Raw genomic sequence first — 22,282 nt, 5'->3', positions numbered from 1 at the left:
TGTGGGGAGAAAGCTGTTAATAGGCAAAACTGCATTGTTTGTGTACACATGGCCAGCAGAGGGAGATGTTGTACACAATAACTCCCTACTTGACCATGACAGTGGGTGATTTTGCAGACCAAAAGTTTTCTGCAATGTGAATGTTGTAGTTATTCATAGGTGGGCCTAGTAATAACATCCACATAATGACTTGCAAACAGTGTAAATAAAACCATAAGCTTGTGGCAGCAGCACTCTTCTCACTGGAACCTGTCAGTGTGCCAGGTACTCTGTCCAGGCAACACCCGATACTGGGGAGAAGGGCCTCAAACTGGTCCTAGATCCGTCCTACCTCTGGAATGGAATAAGGGTTGTCCTTCTTTGAGTCATCTCTATCCACACAATACTAATTTAGCCTAAATCCCAAACACGCAGCCGAACCTGTTCAGGTTGGAAGTTTGATGAGAGATTAGATAAGCTTTCCTGCATTAGCTGTCACCATAATGTCAGTTTTGTAGATTACCAGTTAAAATTGCAGTCTGGATGTGGAAAATGTTATTTATACTGTATGTACATAAACTTTAAGTAAAATCACTATACTACAACATTTTTGTGGATATGTTTGGCTCGCCACTTTTAAAACCACTGGGCAAAAATCCTGGAATGGATATTTAATAATTTGCACTACTGGTACAAATCCTTCCAGAATAATTGGACCCCTTACAAAACATACACAACAAAGGCTATTTAAGTATTTTTAGCATCTTACACTAAACATGAGAGAAATCCAACCTTAAATATAAAAGGTTTCTAAGAAAAAATAAGTATAAATCTTTATCAAAAAATGTATCAATCATTGGCACCCCTAGATATTTTTATGAACCAAATCTAATGAAATATTTTTTCAATGATAAATAACTCATTTGAGTTACTAGAATCTTAAGTGGTCATCCATGACTTCATATTTCACATGGGCATTTATACAGTATGAGATAAACCACAAGTCAAACTCCCTTACACATCTACATCGGAAAGATAAGAGCATTAGGTTCTTAATATGAATCAAGCATTAGATGTTAAAAACAAGTACAGTGCCTTGTTAGAGTATTGAAACCCCTGAACAATTCTGTCATATTACTGAATTACAAATGGTACATTCAAATTTGGTTCTTAATTATACTTTATTTTAAAACATATAACACAAAATCAATTATTGCGAGTTAAATTTAAAAAATAAAAGCATTAACAGATTTGCACACAATGTCTGAGGGATTTTGGCCCATTCTTAATTGGGGATTTGGACCAGGATTTTCAGTTTGATTGGACCAGACTTTTGGACTACAATTTTCAATCAGTGCCCCAGATTCTCAATGGGATTGAGACCTGGTCTCAAATCATTTACATATGATTTGGTCACATTCACCTTCTTGTTCTTGAATCACTCCAGTGTTGCTTTGGCCTTGTCCTAGGGATCACTGTCTGGCTGAAAAATAAAGCTTCAGATTTTTTTGCAACCTGAAGCAGGTTCTTATGCAATGTTATCCAATATTTCGCACCTACCAACTTAATACATTTTATTTTAACATGTAGCTCAATACTTGCTGATAAGAAGCATCCCCACAGCATAATGCTGCCACCACCGTAGTCCACCTAAGAGTTGTTTTTTTTGGCATGGGCATTGTTAGCACTTTGGGTTTCTTTGCATCATCTTGGTCTTTGTCTCCTTTCTTACATTGTAGGTTAACCTATGAACAGATGGTTGTCTCTGTGGATTCTCTCATGAGTGTCCTTGCTTGAGCACTGAGTTTTGGGGGATATAGACCGTACAAACCGTTTTGAGGAAACAGTACACCTTCCATAATGTATAGAAAATACACGCATTCTAACTCAATTTCTAGAGAAAGAAGCAAGAAAACAGCCATGCAAGTGGGAGTGTTTGCTTTTGGAGCAACATGGAAAAGGATACACCCTGATAGTTTGTCCAAGCGTTCTGCCTGAGCCTTACATTATTGCACTTACTATGTCAACATCATCTTTTCTGACTGTGTGACATTGTCTGTGTTCAAGAGTTGTTTAAATTAACGGTTTCACTAAAAAAGGGGTACTAAATGGATTGTTCATAGATATTTAATGGAAAGTGTTTGGATTTGGTCGTATCATCATAGTTACTTTCTTCAGGGAGTAAGCCCCTCCTCTGAATTCAGCCCAGTAGACTCCATCTTGGTAGCGACTCCTGTAGTGTCCTCCTCTGTACCATACTCCATTGAGGTTAGAGTGGGCACATGCATTGTACCACCAGCCTCCTTTCTGGTAGTGGGCACAGTTACCTGAATTTAAGTAAATATTAGACAACAATGTATAATCTAATCCAAAATGTATTGTGGATGTAATTGTATTCTGGTGTAACTGTCAGTTAGTGGAGTTAGAACGCTACAGATTTTATCTCACATTTTTGTTTCATAGCAAACGGTGCATCGGATGTAAGTGAAATGGTATGGTTTGGTTTTTATTGAAATGTACCCCCTTTTTCTCCAAAGGATTTGATGTCCAATTATTAGTTACAAACTTGCCTTACCACAGCAAATTACAACGGGCTTAGGATAGTTAAAGATTGAGATATGCATCCTCTTAATCCGCTTACATGCTGTTCTGCTTCTTTTCACACAGCTTGCTCAACCAAGTTAGTAGAATAAGTGTGTCGTAGTAAATGCTCATTCAACTAACAACATCAGTTGAGCTTGCTGGTTCCTGCCCCAGGAAGGGAGTTGCTATGTTAGTTAGTTCTGTAGTGACTGAGTGAGAGCGTGTTCTACAGTTTGATGTTGACATTACCTGAGTACACATCGTGGTCTCTGTCCAGTGTTGTGAACTGTTTGCCGTTGTGCCAAGTAAGGGAGTCTCCAGCATTCCCATGGTAACGGCCCACCCTGAGCTTGTAGAAGTCTGCCTCTGCCTCCACTCTAAAGCTAGCATACTCTGCAAACACCTTTCTGCCGGACCAGTCTTCCAAAGTCACTAGCAGTTTGTAGTTCCCTTGGTTGGTCAGCCAGTAGATGTTTTCCAGGCCCAGCCAGTACTCGCCATCAATGTTCCCAAAGCCTTGCTATAGGAGACAAAAGGAGTTAGCATTATGGACTTTATCAGGTCCCTTCATGTGAAGATGATCTGGTCTGGGGGATTATCCTTTATCCATCATCCATCAGCATGGGAAAGGCCAGGAAACACAAATTAAATGAGACAAAAGGTTGTTGACCTTCACAAATCAGGTAATGCCTGTACAACATTGCTACACACCTGGAAATACCTATCTTCACTATTGGGTCAAAAATTTGAAATTTAAAACTGGAGTTGTGATGAACCTGCTTGGAAGAGGACTCATATTCTGCCCCAAAGCAAATGGATCACAGTTGGAGAATTGCAGTTGGTTACATGTTAGGGTCATCAATTTCAAAACAACTATTAAACAAGTTTTTTGGAAGGATTGCCAGAAGAAAGCCTCTACTGTCACCAAATCACAAAAATAAACACCTGTAGCTTGTTAAATGTCATTAGAATGTTCCATGGTTTGACTAAATGAGAACAAACACCTGACATGGGTTTTGCTTAAAAGATCCATGATCATGGATAAAATAACCAAAGCTGGGATGTTGTTGTGATTAACTTCCAAAGTCCCTGGAAACCTTGATACATTTAGGCCAAAAATATTCTGCCTTTGCCAAGAGGCTAATACTGGGTGGTCTTGGATCTTTCAGCAAGACAACGATCCAAAGCATACCTCCAAATCCAGATGCAAAGGTCTCCTGACCTAAATCCTACCAATGTGGACTGGGTCTCTATTTGTAGATTATACACATGTAATCAAGATATTACACATACTGCCCAATATTTCAGTTAAATGTTTTTTTCTGTTATATGCATATCTTTTAAGGGTCTCCTGAATTTAGTTTAAAATGTCAGCATGTTGTCCTTCAGTGTATGTGTATGTGAAGAGTGGTTCAAACTCTAATTTTAATATCATGGATGGTCAGTCTGTTAATTCCCTGTGCTATCAATTACAGACTGTTCACCTACTTTGTAAGTCTCCCAGTTCCTAAAGAAGTTGACAGAGCCATCCAGCCTCTTTTGAATGACGGTCCAGCCTCCAGGATCACTTCTCTGGTCACACCAGACCTGCATCAGTCTGTTGCTGTTTTCTGGCTTCACCAAGTAAATCCCACTTGCGGTTTGACCATTTTCCAGAGACTGCAGGCAGTCCATCCATGGCCCTGCATCATATAAGAGACAGAAACCAAGGTGTAGTCATTGGACTTTGTCAAGATACATTGGGGAGAACAAGTATTTGATAAACTGCCAATTTTGCCGGTTTTCCCACTTACAAAGCATGTAGAAGTCAATAATTTCTATCATAGGTACTCTTCAACTGTGAGTGACACAGTTGAAGAGTACCAGAAAATCCAGAAAATCACATTGTATAATTTTTAAGTAATTAATTTGCATTTTATTGCATGACATACGTATTTGATACATCAGAAAAGCAGAACTTAATATTTGGTACAGAAACCTTTGTTTGCAATTACAGAGAACATACGTTTCCTGTAGTTCTTAACCAGGTTTGCACACACTGCAGCAGGGATTTTGGCCCACTCCTCCATACAGACCTTCTCCAGATCCTTCAGGTTTCGGGGCTGTCGCTGGGTAATATGGACTTTCAGCTCCCTCCAAAGATTTTCTATTGGGTTCAGGTCTGGAGACTGGCTAGGCCACTCCAGGACCTTAAGATACTGCTTACGGAGCCACTCCTTAGTTGCCCTTGCTGTGTGTTTCGGGTCGTTGTTATGCTGGAAGACCCAGCCACGAGCCATATTCAATGCTCTTACTGAGGGAAGGAGGTTGTTGGCCAAGATCTCGCGATACATGGCCCCATCCATCCTCCCCTCAATACGGTGCAGTCGTCCTGTCCCCTTTGCAGAAAAGCATCCCCAAAGAATGATGTTTCCACCTCCATGCTTCACGGTTGGGATGGTGTTCTTGGGGTTGTACTCATCCTTCTTCCTCGAAACACGGCGAGTGGAGTTTAGACCAAAAAGCTCTATTTTTGTCTCATCAGACCACATGAGCTTCTCCCATTCCTCATCTGGATCATCCAGATGGTCATTGGCAAACTTCAGACAGGCCTGGACATGCACTGGCTTGAGAAGGGGGACCTTGCGTGCACTGCAGGATTTTAATCCATGACGGCGTAGTGTGTTACTAATGGTTTTCTTTGAGACTGTGGTCCCAGCTCTCTTCAGGTCATTGACCAGCTCCTGCCGTGTAGTTCTGGGCTGATCCCTCACCTTCCTCATGATCATTGATGCCCCACAAGGTGAGATCTTGCATGGAGCCCCGGACCGAGGGAGGTTGACCATCATCTTGAACTTCTTCCATTTTCTAATAATTGCGGCAACAGTTGTTGCCTTCTCACCAAGCTGCTTGCCTATTATCCTGTAGCCCATCCCAGCCTTGTGCAGGTCTACAATTTTATCCCTGAAGTCCTTACACAGCTCTCTGGTCTTGGCCGTTGTGGAGAGGTTGGAGTCTGTTTGATTGAATGTGTGGACAGGTGCCTTTTATACAGGTAACGATTTCAAACAGGTGCAGTTAATGCAGGTAATGAGGGGAGAACAGGACGTCTTCTTGAAGAAAAACTAACAGGTCTGTGAGAGCCGGAATTCTTACTTGTTGGTAGGTGATCAAATACTTATGTCATGAAAAAAAATGCTAATTAATAATAAAAAAATCATACAATGTGATTTTCTGGATTTTTGTTTTAGATTCTGTCTCTCACAGTTGAAGTGTACCTATGATAAAAATTACAGACCTCTACATGCTTTGTAAGTAGGAAAACTTGCAAAATTGGCAGTGTATCGAATACTTGTTCTCCCCACTGTATATTTTTTGCTATTATGTTACTATAAAAGTTTGAACACTTTTTCTACATTACAGGCAGTAGTTTTTAAAGTGTTGCTTATGAGCCAAAATAGACCCCTGTTTTTTGATATATGTCACCCAGTTGTGGTCTTTATCATCCATTTTATATGACATGTCACAAACTGAACTATAAAACCATATATTTTTTACATTTACGAGGTAGTGGGGGGCCTAGTGCTCTGGAGCATTACAGTAAACAAAAGTTAATTGGTTCAAATCCTTGAGCCACCAAAGGTGAAAACTGTCAGTATATCCCTGTGCAAGGCAGTTAATCCGAATTGCTATCGGGTTGTTGCTGTAAATATGAATTTGTTCATATCATAAATCCTGGAGTCCCAAACATTTCTGTAGTTCATCCTCCTTTTTTAATCTGGTACTCCATTTCATCCTCTCCATTTGAATATGGGGTAAAAATGGATTTCAAAAACTGTCAGTGTGAACAAGTCAAATGATATTATACAAATTATATTAGTGTGACTAATTTGTTCATTTGTATAGTTTTTGGGGCTGAATTTAACAGAAACCCCAAAGATTATGGAAACCCCATCCAAAGAGGGGAGTCCCATACAGTACACTGCAGAATGGAAAGAATATACACCGATCAGCCTTAAAATTATGACCACTGGCAGGTGAAGTGAATAACACTGATAATCTCGTTATCATGCTACCTGTCAGTGGGTGAGATATATTAGGCAGCAAGTGAACTTTCTGTCCTCAAAGTTGATGTGTTAGAAGCAGGAAAAATGGGTAAGCATAAGGATCTGAGCGACCTTGACAAGGGCCAAATTGTGATGGCTAGACGACTGGGTCAGAGCATCTCCCAAACTGTAGCCCTTGTGGGGTGTTCCTGGTCTGCAGTGGTCAGTACCTGTCATAAATGGTCCAAGGAATGAAAAGCAGTGAACCGGCAACAGGTTTATGGGCGGCCAAGGCTCAGGGATGCATTTGGGGAGCAAAGGCTGGCCCGTGTGGTCCGATCCAACAGACAAGCCACTGTAGCTCAAAGTGCTGAAAAAGTTGATGCTGGTACTGATAGAAAGGTATCAGAACACACAGTGCATCACAGTTTGTTGCGTATGGGGCTGTGTGGCCGCTGACCAGTCAGGGTGCCCATGCTGACCCCTGTCCACTGCCGAAAGCACATACAATGGGCACGTGAGCATCAGAACTGGACCATGGAGTAATGGACAAAGGTGGCCTAGTCTGATGGGTTGGGAGTTTGGCCCAAAGCAATGGGCTTGTAGCCCATGATGATTTGAGACCCAAAAGCACCTCCCTCTAGCCTCCCCCAACATAATTATTCTAATTTGGTACAACTGAGAACACGTCATTAATAATATAAAAAATATGAATCAATTATCCTGTTCATTTAAGTGTGTATTAAATTGAGGCTCGTTTTTTTTGACAGCTCCTCTCTTAATGGCTTCATGAATATGCGTCTCAAAGGCTTTCAGACAACATCAGCTCTGTTCTCAGAGAATGGGGCAAATTAATTTTATTCCCATAGACATTAGTGAGAAGAATGGATGAAGAATGATACCTGTCGTTGTTTGTTGATGAATGATTATGAATGATTATTAACATAACATAACTGATTCTTACTTGCATAGACAGTCTGATGAGAGCTTCAAGGAGGTTCCAGCTCCTCTTTTAATGCTTGATTCTGTACGTAGATGTAACTTCCAGTATCAAGGAACATAAATTTCAAAGGGTAAATGCCAGCTGCTCGATGAAACCGAGAGACTTACCAGAAGGTTTGTTAGTGGTGAAAGGGCTGCCTGTGCCGCTAGGCATGGTAGGAAGGACAGGCTGCAAAGACTTCTGGTCACTCTGGATCTCGTTGGTGATTTGATTGATGAGACGTGGGTAGGTGGGAGGTTGGTAAGGCTTGTTGATGGGCGGTGATGGCGATGGTAGGGGCTGAGGCCGGGGTACAGGAACGGGGCGAGGCGGACCGACTGGCTGACCCTGGCACTGCTCCTCCAGCAGGTGAATTAGGAGCGACTGGTTGTTAGCTACAGAGGTTAGAAGCTGGTACTTGTGCTCCAGGTCCTTGTAGCAGTTGGTGAGCTGCTGCATCTCAGAGGTCTGATTCAGAATGCGGTTCTCCATCTGTGAGAGCTCCAGGGCGTTGTCCCTTTTTCGGATGATCTCATGGAGCAGCTGCATGTAGAGCTGGGTCACCCTGGAGTTCATGTTCCTGCTCTCCTTTCTCAGCAGCTTCATCTCATTGACGATTCCTCCGTCCACCACCACCAGCTGCTGCAGTGTCTCGATCTGCCTCTTCTGCATCTGCAGCTCCCCGTTCACCTGCTCCAGCTCTTGCTTGTTGATGGGGTTCTCCGGCACGGTGTCTGACTCCTTGTGGTTCACGCAAATGGCCCCTGTCACCCTTTGCTGGGGAACAATGAAGGTATACGAACACTGGTCATGTCGCTGCGGGTCGGTGGATGCCCGTCTGCTCCTCTGACCAGCATAAAGGAACTCACTCCTCAGCATATCCACGCTGCTCTCAAACCTTTTTCTGCCCAGGGTGTTGCTCTTCTGAGTGTTTCTGTGGGGCCGCTGGGCTCCATAGACCAGACCATACAGCAAGAACAACAGCACTCCTGCAGGGACCTCCATCGGTCTAGGAGTGGGTCACACTGACACACCTTAGGAGGCAGAGGGATATAGAATGGTAGAAAGAAATGAGGAGTGAACAAGGAAGGCCATTGATTTGGCACAAATACATATAATATGTTAAGTAATGTTAAATATAAATGACTTATCAGCAGAATCGGTGGTCAGCCATCTAATTCAAATGACCTCGTACAGCCCGGTTCACGCATACATTAAATAGATCTAAATAGAAATATCATTGTATATAATTTAAACTAATATTTACTTCTTGAGTTTTGCATATCTCTATTAAAAAGGTGTTGTTTTGTAAGGTGGTGTCAGTTTGGTGGTAATGTGTACAGGCTGAGAAAAGGAAGATGCTGATCAAGACAAAATCTGTAACAATCTACAGTATCTCACAGAAGTGAGTACACCCCCTCACATCTTTTCATGTGACAACACTGAGGAAATGACACTTTGCTACAATGTAAAGCAGTGCGTGTACAGCTTGTATAACAGTGTACATTTGCTGTCCCCTCAAAATAACACAGCCATTAATGTATAAACCGCTGGCAACAAAAGTGAGTACACCCCTAAGTGAAAATGTCCAAATTGGGCCCAATTAGCCATTTTCCCTCCCCGGTGTCATGTGACTCGTTAGTGTTTCTCAGGTGTGAATGGGGAGCCGGTCTGTTAAATTTGGTGTTATCGCTCTCACACTCCCTCATACTGGTCACTAGAAGTTCAACATGGCACCTCATGGCAAAGAACTCTCTCAGGATCTGAAAAAAAGAATTGTTGCTCTACATAAAGATGGCCTAGGCTATAAGAAGACCCTGAAACTGAGCTGCATTTCTTCTGTGTTGTCACATGAAAAGATATAATCAAATATTTACAAAAATTTGAGGGGTGTACTCACTTTTGTGAGATACTGTAATTTTTGCATGTCACTCATTGAATGAGTGTTACTAATCCATCCTACTATATTTAAATAATGAAAATCTCGAAAGTAGATGGGATTCTATCAATGGCCCAAGCTGGCATAACTGTTGTAGAGGTAAAATATAGTAAAATGTCCTGGCTTGCTTGTTTAGTCCACTAAAGGGTGTTCTGCAGAACACCCTTTAGTGGAAAAGGTTTGGAGTTTACTCTTACACAAACAGAACTTCAATGGGGGCCTTCACAGATTCAATGATTGACCTTATTAAAGCCTTTTTAGTCCCTACCCTGAGGGGCCAGGCAGGTACACAGCTCAGAGAGCTGCCCTGTCCTTTCATTCCAGAGCTCAGCCGAGTCTCTAGTGCAGACTGGGTATTCCACTGAGGGTTAAAAATATTGACCTCCATAACAGACCTTTCCTGCTAAGGATGCTGTAACTTTGTATTTTATAAAATAGACTGTAACAACATTGTCTATGTCCCTATAAAAGTGAACATAATATAGTCATTTCAGTCCCTTGACCATTTTTCAAATATTATTGAAATACGAATGGTACTTGTAATTCTGCTGTAGGATGGACAGCATAGCATTCAGTGAGGTGCCAGTTGTCTACAGGACAGTGGAATTGGCATGAAGGTGGATGAGTGGGTTACTGACTGCAAGTACATCATTATTATTGTGCACTGAGAACAGGCTCAATCAAAGAATCAAATAGTGAGAAAAAAACACAGATACTTCCAGAGGTGTGGACAAACAGCAGGTCTGCAGATTTGACACACTGTACGTGGTCAGAGAAATTGTTTTCAAACCAGACTAAGTCCTCTGAGAACCCCAGGTTGCTGAGTCTATTGATTAAGATGTGATGGGTGACAAAGGCTTTAACTAAGTTAATAAAAATAACTTTGCAATGCTGTTTTTGGTCTAAAGCAGATGTAATGTTGTCTTGGGCCTGTGATAAACCTATGGCCATCTGCCGGAAGGGCAGGATTGAGATATACATTTATGACAGTCATAGTCTTGTCCCCCGTTTGAAAATTGGAATATTGGCAACAGATTTTCAATCTTATGGGATTATAACTGATAAATGCTGAGATTTGAAGCATATAGCCTCTTGAGCAGGTCCTGATTAAACAACTTCTACCGCACCTTATCAGTATTGAATACAAGGAAAAACGCAGGGTGGGTGGGGGATTTCTGTAAGAAAGATGTTCCTTTCTTTTTGACGCAACCCATAGCTTTTCACTGAAGTGCTCTTTGCTCTTTGTTCTTGATAAAGTAAAGCCCTTTTAATAGAAAAGCTGGGCAGCAGTTGAAGGGGATGTAGTGTTATTTGAAGCTTTGAGGGGATATCATTGAGTCCAGAGGAGAATGTGACTCCTGTGTAAGGATAACAAGGGCCTATACCCCTGTTGCTCCTTAATTGAAAGCTGCTGCAGATTAGATTACAGAGAAGCCCTGTGCTACACCTCCCTACGGACAAGCCTTTCTGATGTTCAACCTCTAGAGTGGGGGGCATGGTGCTGACCAGACACATGGCTGCTGGTCTGGTTCTGTTGGGTCTATTCAGTAGTTACTGTTAGAGGTCTGACCCAAAGACACACATGATAGGCTGATATCCAGACAGCCTTCAGAATCAGAGGGGATAACACTTTTGTTTTTGCCTTGCTATTCTGGGCATGAAGCCAGCACATTAAGTTGCAAAGATGGATGAAACATTTTTGAACTGTCCAAGAACAAGACCTTTGCTGATCTCTGGCTGGTATGAGGAAAATTAGAGCTGAAGATGTGAAAGAGATTAAGACATGGAGTGGGAGAGAAAGGCAGATACTGATTTGCTCACCTTTTTGAAATCACATAGGTATAGAATAAACTTTCTTTTGTGAAAACACTTAAACAAATGAAGAGATCTATATTGTTACAGAATATCCATATGCTCTCACAATGATTAACATCTGTTTTTGACCACCAGTAAAAGTTCAAAAGAAGCTGTGGTTTCGGTTTTATTATGGTTTTACTGAAACTCTCCTCTGGATGAAGTAGTTGGTTCACGTTTGGTTAATCTGGTCTCCACAAACCCTATGAGGTGGTATCATATCATAACAGCAGATGCAGATTGACACTGAGAACATTGTAAATGTTGATATAATTATATTATCTAAACAAACAAATCCCTTAAGATTCCTCAAGATTAATTTAAAAAAGCAACACAGATGACTTCCACGATAGGCTGTGAGAAAGATCAATCAAGTCTAAAAGAAAAGTCCCAGACCCTCACAGTAATGGCCTGTAAATGCTGTGGTTTCCACTCTCTAGAGTATAAGTGCTGTGTCTGAGAGAAACTATGCACCACTCCATGGCTGCTGAGAAAACCATAATACTACGAATGCGGTCAGACAGGAGTCTCCCAGCCAGGCTTCCAACCACCTCAAAGCTGGAAGAAAATGGCTGTGCTCGTTGTCTGGAATTGTCCGTTCAGTTAACACACAGCTGCCGACCGCCTGAGACAACAAGAACAGCCCTCACACCCTCTACATCACAGTTACACAGTGACATCAGACTAACTGACCTTGTCGTTGTTGTGGCGTCATACCTATTGACTGCACGGTCAGGGACTTCAATAGTGCTTTATAAAGTCACAAGTTTAATAGTGCTTTATAAGGTCACAGGTTTAATAGTGCTTTATGAAATGGGTGTGAAAGGCGATGCTTTACGCGGTGCAGTGTGGCTGTGTGCAGCTGTGGGTGCTGATGTTTTTGTTCGTGATCAACATAATAATCAGTTGGTGAATGGAGTGGTACAGCAGGCCCACTTAATGTATTTTGCACAAGACCCCCTCATTGCAGAATGAGCATAGAAATTCCTCACATTCTTAGTCACCTCATTAGAGTAAGCTTCCACAGACAAACAGACAGATAGGCAGACAGACAGCTAGTTATGTAGAAAGAAAGAGGCGGAAATAGAAACTCCTCTCTGCCACAGCTCTGCTGTACCTAGATGTAAGTTCTGCCTAGTCCCTATCACAGCTCAGCTAGTCAAACAAGCGCCTTAAGAATCGTTATCTCAGCTACCACCATACACGTACACACGTTTACTGTTAATTATAAATACATCACCCAACCTGCAGCACTGGAGCTCTGTACAAAATGTGGTACCTGTACATTAGGACTAATTGTAGTGAGCCATGAGAGTGGTGCTTGCATTTCATGTCATACAATATCCCTTGGATCAAAAGCTATTTCACTTTGAACATGGCAATATGGGTTATGACATTATCCTGTATGACCCCATTCTTTCCTCAAGCATGTAATCCTGGTTTGCCCATAACATTACACGGCAGACGTAATTAACCCCAGCTACAGCTACCTGCTCAGTCTGACGCTGATGGAAAACAGCAGACTTTTTTATGGCTCTCCACAGCACAGAGCCATTCTGATGATTGTTTAGTAGGATGTCTTACTTTGACTCTTTGTTGTGATGTTTGTTGTGGTGTAAGATGCCAAGCAGGAGGTTTGAGGCCGTCTCTCAATAAGTTTCTACAAACGTACCCTAAAAAGTTGCAAAATGCTTACATCATGTTGTGGTTTGTTTTCGGATCATTTTTATTTCTATTTTAAAAAGTGTTAGTGGCACAGAAGTGTCGGCTTTTTGCATTTTTCAGTGTGTGAATGTACATTATTTCAAACAACACAGCTTTGATCAGTGGCAACACATGCTTCCAATTTCAGACACCCTGTTCTTCATTTTTGTTTTTTTTGTTTACCAATATACACATTACGAATCAAAATAAATAAAATGTATAAATTACAGAGTATAAAAATGCATGCCAACCTGCATGGGTGGGTGTGCAGGCAGGGCAACCAAAGACATCAGCCAGATGGTCTTTCATTAATCAGTTCTCCTGGGGCTCTTCTCTCACAATTAATTAACATGTCAATTCATGTAATAGCTTGCCACCAATGACACTTGGCACAGTCATTCATCAAATATAGGGTCTCTCTCACGACAACAAACCAAAACATGAAATAGGCATTATGCTTTTTTTTTGTGTGTGAACTGTACTCTTTAACTTATTTAAATACAACCTTTTGGGGAGAGCAGGACTTTTTTTTATGATATACCCTCAAAAGGTGGATTATGTTCCAATCAGTCCTGGCAGCAAAGATGTAACAGAACAGTCCTCTTCTTTCCTGTCTGTTTCAGCATGGTGGAACATCTCCTGAGGTAGGAGAAAGCTGTACGCAGTACTCTGTTTTGATAATTTATTTAGATAATAGTGTAGAATATTATCAAAATAAACTGTATAAATATGTACTGTTATATACTGATTGTGTAATGTGAGCGTGCTACCAAGGATAGAGAAAATGGCTACATTATCATATATCCTGGACAATTGTCTAAACTGCAAATGTATTAAGCCATATAAAGCCATTCTTGGACAATTGACAGCAAAATAATTTGGCACTGACGAGTTAAGCTTCAAAGAGTTTAGCAGAAATCTCTTGCAAAAAGCTGTATTCAATTCTCCAAAGGATTATCTACCAGAATCAACAGAGAATATGTGAGACATTCATTAAGTAAAGAACTAGGTTTTAGGCTTAAAATGGAATGAATGTAACCTGCAGGATTTGCTGTGATTAATTAACAAAACCATACAATATTACTGCATTTAAACATTAATTAAAGTAAAAGGCCACTGATAATTGCAGACTCTACCAGGTTGTTGTAGACTCTAGCTTAATAGTCCTTCAGTTTCTTTGCTGTCCTTGCAATTTTGATTGAAGTGTCCCCTTCAAGAAAAGTAATCACTGTGTGAAAGCTGCCTGGGTCTGTCTCTCTCTCTCAGGAGCACTTTTCACTTGTCCTTGGAGTCCGTCCTCCCACTTAAAACTGTGGTTTTAAGCTTATTGTTAAAACACTTTTATTAGAAGCAGGAGCTGCACTTCATGAAAAGAAGTCCTTTGTACTGTAAACATGGAGCAACAATTAAAAACAACTTGCTCCAAAAACCTGTCAAATAGAATAAATCCACATATGTTAGCAGATACCTCAGAGGCAGTAAGAGAATAGGAAGTAAAAGGTCAGCATGGTCTGAGGGCTGTGTCTATCACTTCTGTCGCAAAAGTCACAAGAGAGTATTTTTCTTCTTCTCCTTTAACTCCTCTTTAGTTTCTCCCCTTCCCGGTATCTCACTCTCCCTATTTATCCTTTGCGCTTTCTCTCTCTCTCTTTCTCTCTCAGTGCATTTACTAAACGAAAAAATGCTCTGGCACAATGTGTTAGGAAGCTGACACACACGCGCACACACACACACACACATTTCACTCCAGTTCCCCCTCTACCTTTCAGTCCTCCACCACTACTTTTGTGATTGGCTGTCATTTGTAACAGCAGAGTGGTAATCACAGCAATCCTTGCCTAAAATCTCTTTTCACAAAAGTATGCCGCCGAAGACTTGAGCCACTAGATTATTTTGTTGTGTAAACTTGCAAAAGTCATCCACTCTAGATGCTCTGGAGGCGTTACCTTCCAATGTAATGTGGGGATACTAGATCACAGGAGCTCCTCAGGGTTTTGCCAAGGTGCTGCACTTGTTCAAGCAACTATGTTAAAACCCTTGATGTTTAAAATAGATAATGAAAAAGCAGCATTCCAGATTTATGTGAGAATGTGTTTTTAGTTTACATATAGCCCCCAAAATAGTATTACTGTTTTAACTATAATATTGATTGTAGTGAACTTACAAACATAGGGTCCTGTCTACTTCTTCTGGGTGCTCTCCTGATCTGGAGCATCTTACGATTAAATGTCGCCCTTACTATATAGTTTACATCAGTCATTTTAACAGCTGTGTACATTTTAACAGCTGTGTACAAGCCAACACTGGGGCTGCGTTCGACAAACTTTTTCGAGTTATCAATAGGCTTGAATGTTTACATCCGGAGGCTGCCTTTATTGTTGCTGGTGATTTTAACGGCGCCAATCTGAAGAAAGTTCTACCAAAGTTCTACATCAATTTCCCAACACGCGGGAAAAACACTCATGTCTACTCTTCATTTCATCATGGATATAAGGCCCTCCCCTGTCCTGCTTTCGGCAAATCAGACCATGCGTCGATACTGTTGTTGCTCCCTGCTTACAGGCAGAGGCTAAAACAAGAGAAGCCAGTGACGAGGTCCATTCATAGATGGACGGATGAATCGGACGCCGACTTACATGACTGTTTCCTCCCCACAGACTGGGCAATGTTCCGAGTGGCGTCTGGAGGCAATATCAATGAATACACAGAGTCAGTGACCGGTTTTATTAGCAAATGTATTGACGACGTACAACTACAAAAATAATTTCCAAATCAAAAACCATGGGTCAACAGTGGTATCCGTGCCATGCTTAAGGCACGGACTGGAAGGCAATAAAAACTGGAAATAGCCAATACAGATTCATAGTAGAATCTCTCTACCAGGGCTCCAATACAAGGAACATGTGGAGTGGTCTGAGAACCATCACTGACTATAAAGGCAATACATGTAGTGTGGGGTAAGTGTCGGCTTCTCTCCCAGAGGAACTCTTTCTATGCTTGCTTTGAAAACATCATCCCTGGCATGGATACTCAAATGGACCAGGACGGCTGCCCCTTCCAAATGACCAGGTCAGACGTCTGTAAAGCCCTAAAAAGGATTAACACCCGGAAGGCTCCTGGACAACATCTCAGGCCATGTTCTCAAGACTCAGTTTGTCTACACAGACCTATCGCCAGTCAGTCAGTGGTCCCCACCTTCTTCAAAAAGTCCATAATTGTTCCTGTGCCAAAAAAGCAGAAAGTCCTCTGCATGAATGACTACCGCCCTGTAACACTCACACCAATCATCATGAAATGCTTTGAGTGGTTAGCTAAAACACACACCACCGACTCCATACCCGCTACAGTTTGCCTACAGACAAAACAGATCCACAGAGGACGCCATCACTCTGACCCTCCACTCTGCACTCTCTCATCTGGACAAAAGGAACACGTGAGAATGCTGTTCATTGACTATAGCTCAGCCTTCAATACCACAAGCTGGCGGTTAACCCCACTATGTGCAGATGGATCCTGAACTTCCTGACGGGCAGACCCCAGGTGGTGCGGATGGGCAACGCCACCTCCTCCTCACTGACTCTCAGTACTGGTTCCCCCCAGGGCTGTGTGCTGAGCCCGCTCCTGTACTCTCTCTTCACCCACGACTGCCTGGCAACTCACGTTTCCAACACCATCGTTAAGTTTGCAGACAACACCACCATCATAGGCCTGACGAGTCAGCCTATAGAGACGAAGTAAGGTCACTGACTTTGTGGTGTCAGGATAACAACCTCCAGCTCAATATCAGCAAAACAAAGGAGATGATTGTTGATCACAGGAAGCAGCGGTGGGGAGACCACGCCCCCATACACATCTATGGGTCTGCAATAGAGAAAGTTCACAACATCCGGTTCCTTGGTGTCAACATCAGCGATGACTTGACCTGGTCTCATCACTCAAACATCGTGGTAAAGGAGGCCAGGAAACGTCTCTTCTTCCTATGCATGGATTCCAGGATACTCAACAACTTCTATAGATGCACTATCGAGAGTATCCTGACCGGCTGTGTCACTGCTTGGTATGGCAGCTGCACTCCCCTCGACCGCAAAGCACTTCAGAGGGTGATGAAAACAGCAGAGAGCATCACAAGGTCTGACCTGCCATCCTTGCAAGATCTCAACACAGAGAGGTGTAGGAGGAGGAACAAACGGATCCTTACAGATCCCAGCCACCCATGCCACAGACTGTTTACCAAGCTGCCGTCAGGCAGAAGGTACAGGAGTATTCCGTCCAAAACTAACAGGCTACGGGACAGTTTCTTTCCTCAGGCTGCTCAATTCAGGAACCCCTCCTCCCTTCCATCCATAGTCCCATGCACACCTGTCACTTTATATCATGCTCATCTGCCAATCATATCATGCACACCTGTCACTTTTACATTGCACTATGGTTCTATAGTTGTATAGTTATTATTATTGTTGTGTTTTTTTCTATAGTGTTATTATTACACTCACCTAAAGGATTATTAGGAACACCATACTAATACTGTGTTTGACCCCCTTTCGCCTTCAGAACTGCCTTAATTCTACGTGGCATTGATTCAACAAGGTGCTGAAAGCATTCTTTAGAAATGTTGGCCCATATTGATAGGATAGCATCTGGCAGTTGATGGAGATTTGTGGGATGCACATCCAGGGCACGAAGCTCCCGTTCCACCACATCCCAAAGATGCTCTATTGGGTAGAGATCTGGTGATTATGGGGGCCATTTCAGTACAGTGAAATCATTGTCATGTTCAAGAAACCAATTTGAAATGATTCGAGCTTTGTGACATGGTGCATTATCCTGCTGGAAGTAGCCATCAGAGGATGGGTACATGGTGGTCATAAAGGGATGGACATGGTCAGAAACAATGCTCAGGCCTAAAATGTGCCATGAAAACATCCCCCACACCATTACATCACCACCACCAGCCTGCACAGTGGTAACAAGGCATGATGGATCCATGTTCTCATTCTGTTTACGCCAAATTCTGACTCTACCATTTGAATGTCTCAACAGAAATCAAGACTTATCAGACCAGGCAACATTCTTTCAGTCTTCAACTGTCCAATATTGGTGAGCTCATGCAAATTGTAGCCTCTTTTTCCTATTTGTAGTGGAGATGAGTGGTACCCGGTGGGGTCTTCTGCTGTTGTAGCCCATCCGCCTCAAGGTTGTGCGTGTTGTGGCTTCACAAATGCTTTGCTGCATACCTTGGTTGTAACGAGTGGTTATTTCAGTCAAAGTTGCTCTTCTATCAGCTTGAATCAGTCTGCCCATTCTCCTCTGACCTCTAGCATCAACAAGGCATTTTCGCCCACAGGACTGCCGCATACTGGATGTTTTTCCCTTTTCACACCATTCTTTGTAAACCTTAGAAATGGTTGTGTGTGAAGATCCCAGTAACTGAGCAGATTGTGAAATATTCAGACCGGCCCGTCTGGCACCAACAATCATGCCATGCTCAAAATTGCTTAAATCACCTTTGTTTCCCATTCTGACATTCAGTTTGGAGTTCAGGAGATTGTCTTGACCAGGACCACACCCCTAAATGCATTGAAGCAACTGCCATGTGATTGGTTGATTAGATAATTGCATTAATGAGAAATTCCTATGGTCATTACAGCACAACCTACAGAGAGATAATCTAAACAGAGATGTTTCTGTTGTTCTCATCTAGACACATTCACTTCCAATGAAATGTACATTCATATTGTAATTGTTAATGCTCAGATTCCACATACCCTAAACCCTAACCTCATTGGAAATCAACATTTTCCTACTGGATACCTGCCCCAAAAACCTTGCGGGCCGATTTTCTACATTTTACTGTTTATGTAAGGGATTTGGGTTCCCACAAGTACACACATCAACACACACATCCAAACACCCTTCACATAATGTAATGGGTATTGTATGCCCACATTACCGCTCAACCCCTTCAGGATAAGTATAGTTCTGTTGCACCACGAGGCAGCCGGTCCCTGCCTCCCTGACTATGATGAATGGTCCCATGGTAACTCTAACCCCTGGTGTTTGTTACATCACACTGAGTGACAGGCAGCTCTCACACAACAACAGGATCGTAGGGTTATCTTCAGCATCAGAACATGCTTTACACTGACTTGTAGATAGGTGAACCCCTTGGTTGAATTTCTGTCTGGATTTAATTGAAAAGCACGTTATATACTCAGAATGTTCTGCTTGCCTTATGCGTAAGAGCTGGGCGAAAAGTCAGCTGAACAGATTGCTATCGCTCAATTTTAACAGCAATGCGTTGTGGAGTGAGTTTCAGAGCTGGGATAAATATGAATATCTGTCTATATTATTATGAGCTGCAGAACAGAACTGAACCTCTGTAAAAGTTTCTCACCAAGACTGGGGACCTGTCCGTGTAACATTTGAGTATTTTTTTCATATACTTTTCAACTTTGTGATATTTTATTATTATTTAACGATAGGCTCTGTATCCCGTGCTGTGCCTGAGGTTGTTGTGGCGCTACTGAGACAGTGTGTGTGGAGACTGATTCAAAAGAACATCACATCTCTAAATGAGTCACCAGATCTGCTTTTTGTAAAAGGAGCAATGGTGTTCATTATCTCATTGTTTGTGTGCCATTGCAGAAGGCTGTATTCATGAAATCTAAATGTACACTTGCTATTATTGTTTGTTTCTTGTTTTTTGTATGGTGTTTTTAGAGTCTTTCAGTGATGCAGACGAAAATGGCCTGGACAGTTTTTCCACAGCATTGTTCAAGCCATTGCAGGACTGTGTCTCGTTGTATTCCGTATGCAACTGTTTTTAATTCGGATTCTGAGGAATGTATGCTGTGCCTAATGTGATTGTCAAGCTGGATCCTGGTTTGCACCCAGGTCAGAGTGGAGAAAGCTCCGCTTTGGCTTTGGATTCCACCAGAATCACCATGACTTTTAAAGCCTAAAAACTGATTTGGAACCGGTCAGGGTTGAGAGGAGTGAGGAAAATAATTCAGAAGTTTAACCCTCGAATGTAACTATAAACATGGTTCTGTCTCCATATTACTTCCCCATGAATCCCGGCTTTGATGATTTATCAGTCTGTCACGTGACGTTGTAAGGGCCTGAGGGGCAAGGCTGTTCAAATGTTCTGGCACAATGACACCACCTGCGAGTGGATAAGGGAATGGCAGCCCATAAGGCAGTCCTGCAGCCAATTCCACCTAATTGGGAAGGGCTGCCAGGTTACAAAAGAATGTGAATAATTCAGAGTAGGTAGAGGTGGTGAGAGTGGCACGAAATTAAAGATTGTCAAAGATTGAGAAGTTAAAAGATGTTGAAGACTGGAAAACGTATTAAAGTGGTCCATATCCAGGGACTTATTGGAGGAGTTTGTTATGGAAGTTGTGATGTATTTCTTGGTCATGCAGTTGTCCAGGATGGTGGAAGAGGCATTGGGCAGAGTGGAGTCTGTCAGGGTGACAAGGAGCGGATTGTGTGTCGGACAAACAGAAGGCGGCAGTGTCCTTGCTGCATTGCATGACTCTATGGTGCAACACGCATGGCAGTAGTCAGGGAGTTCTCTTGTCCTAGTGGCTGAAAACAAGTTTTGGAGGAAGACTCATTTGGTGGGTATAGAATTCTGCATGTTCACCAATGCAATTCGGTTCCCAACATTCACCAAAAAGAGATGTTAAAATTCGTTCAACGACCCGTCACCAAAGAGTACTCCAATCAGGGTTGGGAGCAACACCCCAGGGTGGATGACAGGTGCTGTGTAAGCTGATGGTTTGTCTTGTTTGTTATTGTCCAGAACACTAGGTTAGACTCTAAGTGGGGTGTTATGTATTATGTGTCAAAGGGTCTTCTGAAAAGCCTTAACACCCTGGCTATTCTCCATTTTCTTCTGTCTTCCAGTGTTTGATCATTGCCCTAGTCCTTGACCAGGCTAATCCCCCCAATCTCTCTACAAAGTAATTAGGCTGAACCATTGAGAGTTTAGGTGAACAACTGTAACCACCTGGTATCACTGGGCTATACCTTCACCCTGTCCCTTGCTGGCTGGGTGTTTCCTCTATTTCATGACAGTTTAACATTGTTAAGATACTGATGTTATTAACCTGCAGCAGATTTTCACTCCCATTCAGACTGACAGAAACCGTGACTGGAGATGTGCAGCGTGCTATGTTGCAGTTCCACAGGATTACAGAGGAGCAAGCTAATCAAACCCAGTACAGCTGTCCCCGTAAAGTATTTAAAGAATGACTACACACTGCTTACTATTTTTATTGGTTTTTATTGGTACTGTATGCCTCAAAGACTTCTAAAGCTATATCTTCTGGTTTTTCAGATTTAAAAAAATGTGCTGGCAGTGCTGTTTAATGTCTGGTGTGAAGTGAAACACTACCTCCTGTTCACTGGTTATACCTTCGAGACAAATTAGCAACCCAAGCCTCTTGATTATGTTAAAACGCCTATGTGACAGCTCTGTTTCGTAGCACCTTGACAAATGAATAATTTCAAAACCTCATATTCTTGTAGCTTGTAATGTTACACTTTATGAGAACAGCATAATTCTAAAAATGGTTAGGAACAAGCCGGTCTTCATACCAAGTGTGGCCTATAATGGTGTTAATATATGACTTGAAGGCCATTTCCCTGTTCCCTTGGTTGCCAGAATTTGGAGAACAAGGTGTGTTCTGTTGGTGTGTATTTAGGTTAAGGTCTGCTGGCTTTAATAACTTATGTCTTGGGGACATACAAGTTAGGAGTGGAAATGGCTAGCACTATGGGGGAAGCCTGTCCATGACCCAAATTTCTCCATACCTCATTTACTCTGTGTTTACGTAGAACTATGCAGTTTTGGTACCCTTCTGAGGTAGTTTACGTAGGATTGTTTTACTGTCTCAAAGTAAAGAGTATTTTTTTTGTCTACATAGTTGTTTTATGCACAATGAGACACCTGGCCTCTCCCTGACCTCTATGAGCTATTCTTCTTGTGGATTTTCTGTGCGATATGATTGCTAGTTAACTTACTGCACTGTTGTTTAAGAAAACAATTCTGAATATCACTGAGGTGGGTAGAAGGCAAGTTTGAGTGTGTCATTGACCAATAGACTGGTCTTGGGCAGGAGAGATCCTAGTTAGATCACTTGGTCAGTATCCAAAGGATTACTAGATTCCTAACAGAATGTGCTCATAGTACATGAATATATGAGG

General features: G+C 42.1%; 1 protein-coding gene across 1 annotated transcript; it reads right to left on the bottom strand.

Moving 5' to 3' along the window:
- Positions 1 to 1,154: 1,154 nt before the first annotated feature.
- Positions 1,155 to 14,642, bottom strand: angptl2b (angiopoietin-like 2b). Its single transcript, XM_010895703.3, has 5 exons — positions 14,203 to 14,642; positions 7,698 to 8,603; positions 4,051 to 4,244; positions 2,812 to 3,082; positions 1,155 to 2,306 (listed from the first exon to the last, which is right to left on the bottom strand). Exons 2-5 carry the CDS (start codon positions 8,572 to 8,574, stop codon positions 2,107 to 2,109), a joined length of 1,542 nt encoding a protein of 513 aa, XP_010894005.2. The 5' UTR covers positions 8,575 to 8,603; positions 14,203 to 14,642; the 3' UTR covers positions 1,155 to 2,106.
- Positions 14,643 to 22,282: the final 7,640 nt, after the last annotated feature.

Source organism: Esox lucius, chromosome 13 (assembly GCF_011004845.1).
Source record: "Esox lucius isolate fEsoLuc1 chromosome 13, fEsoLuc1.pri, whole genome shotgun sequence".
Lineage (NCBI taxonomy): Eukaryota > Metazoa > Chordata > Actinopteri > Esociformes > Esocidae > Esox > Esox lucius.
Note: the sequence above shows the minus strand (reverse complement) of the source record. Positions and strands in the feature narration are given on the sequence as shown.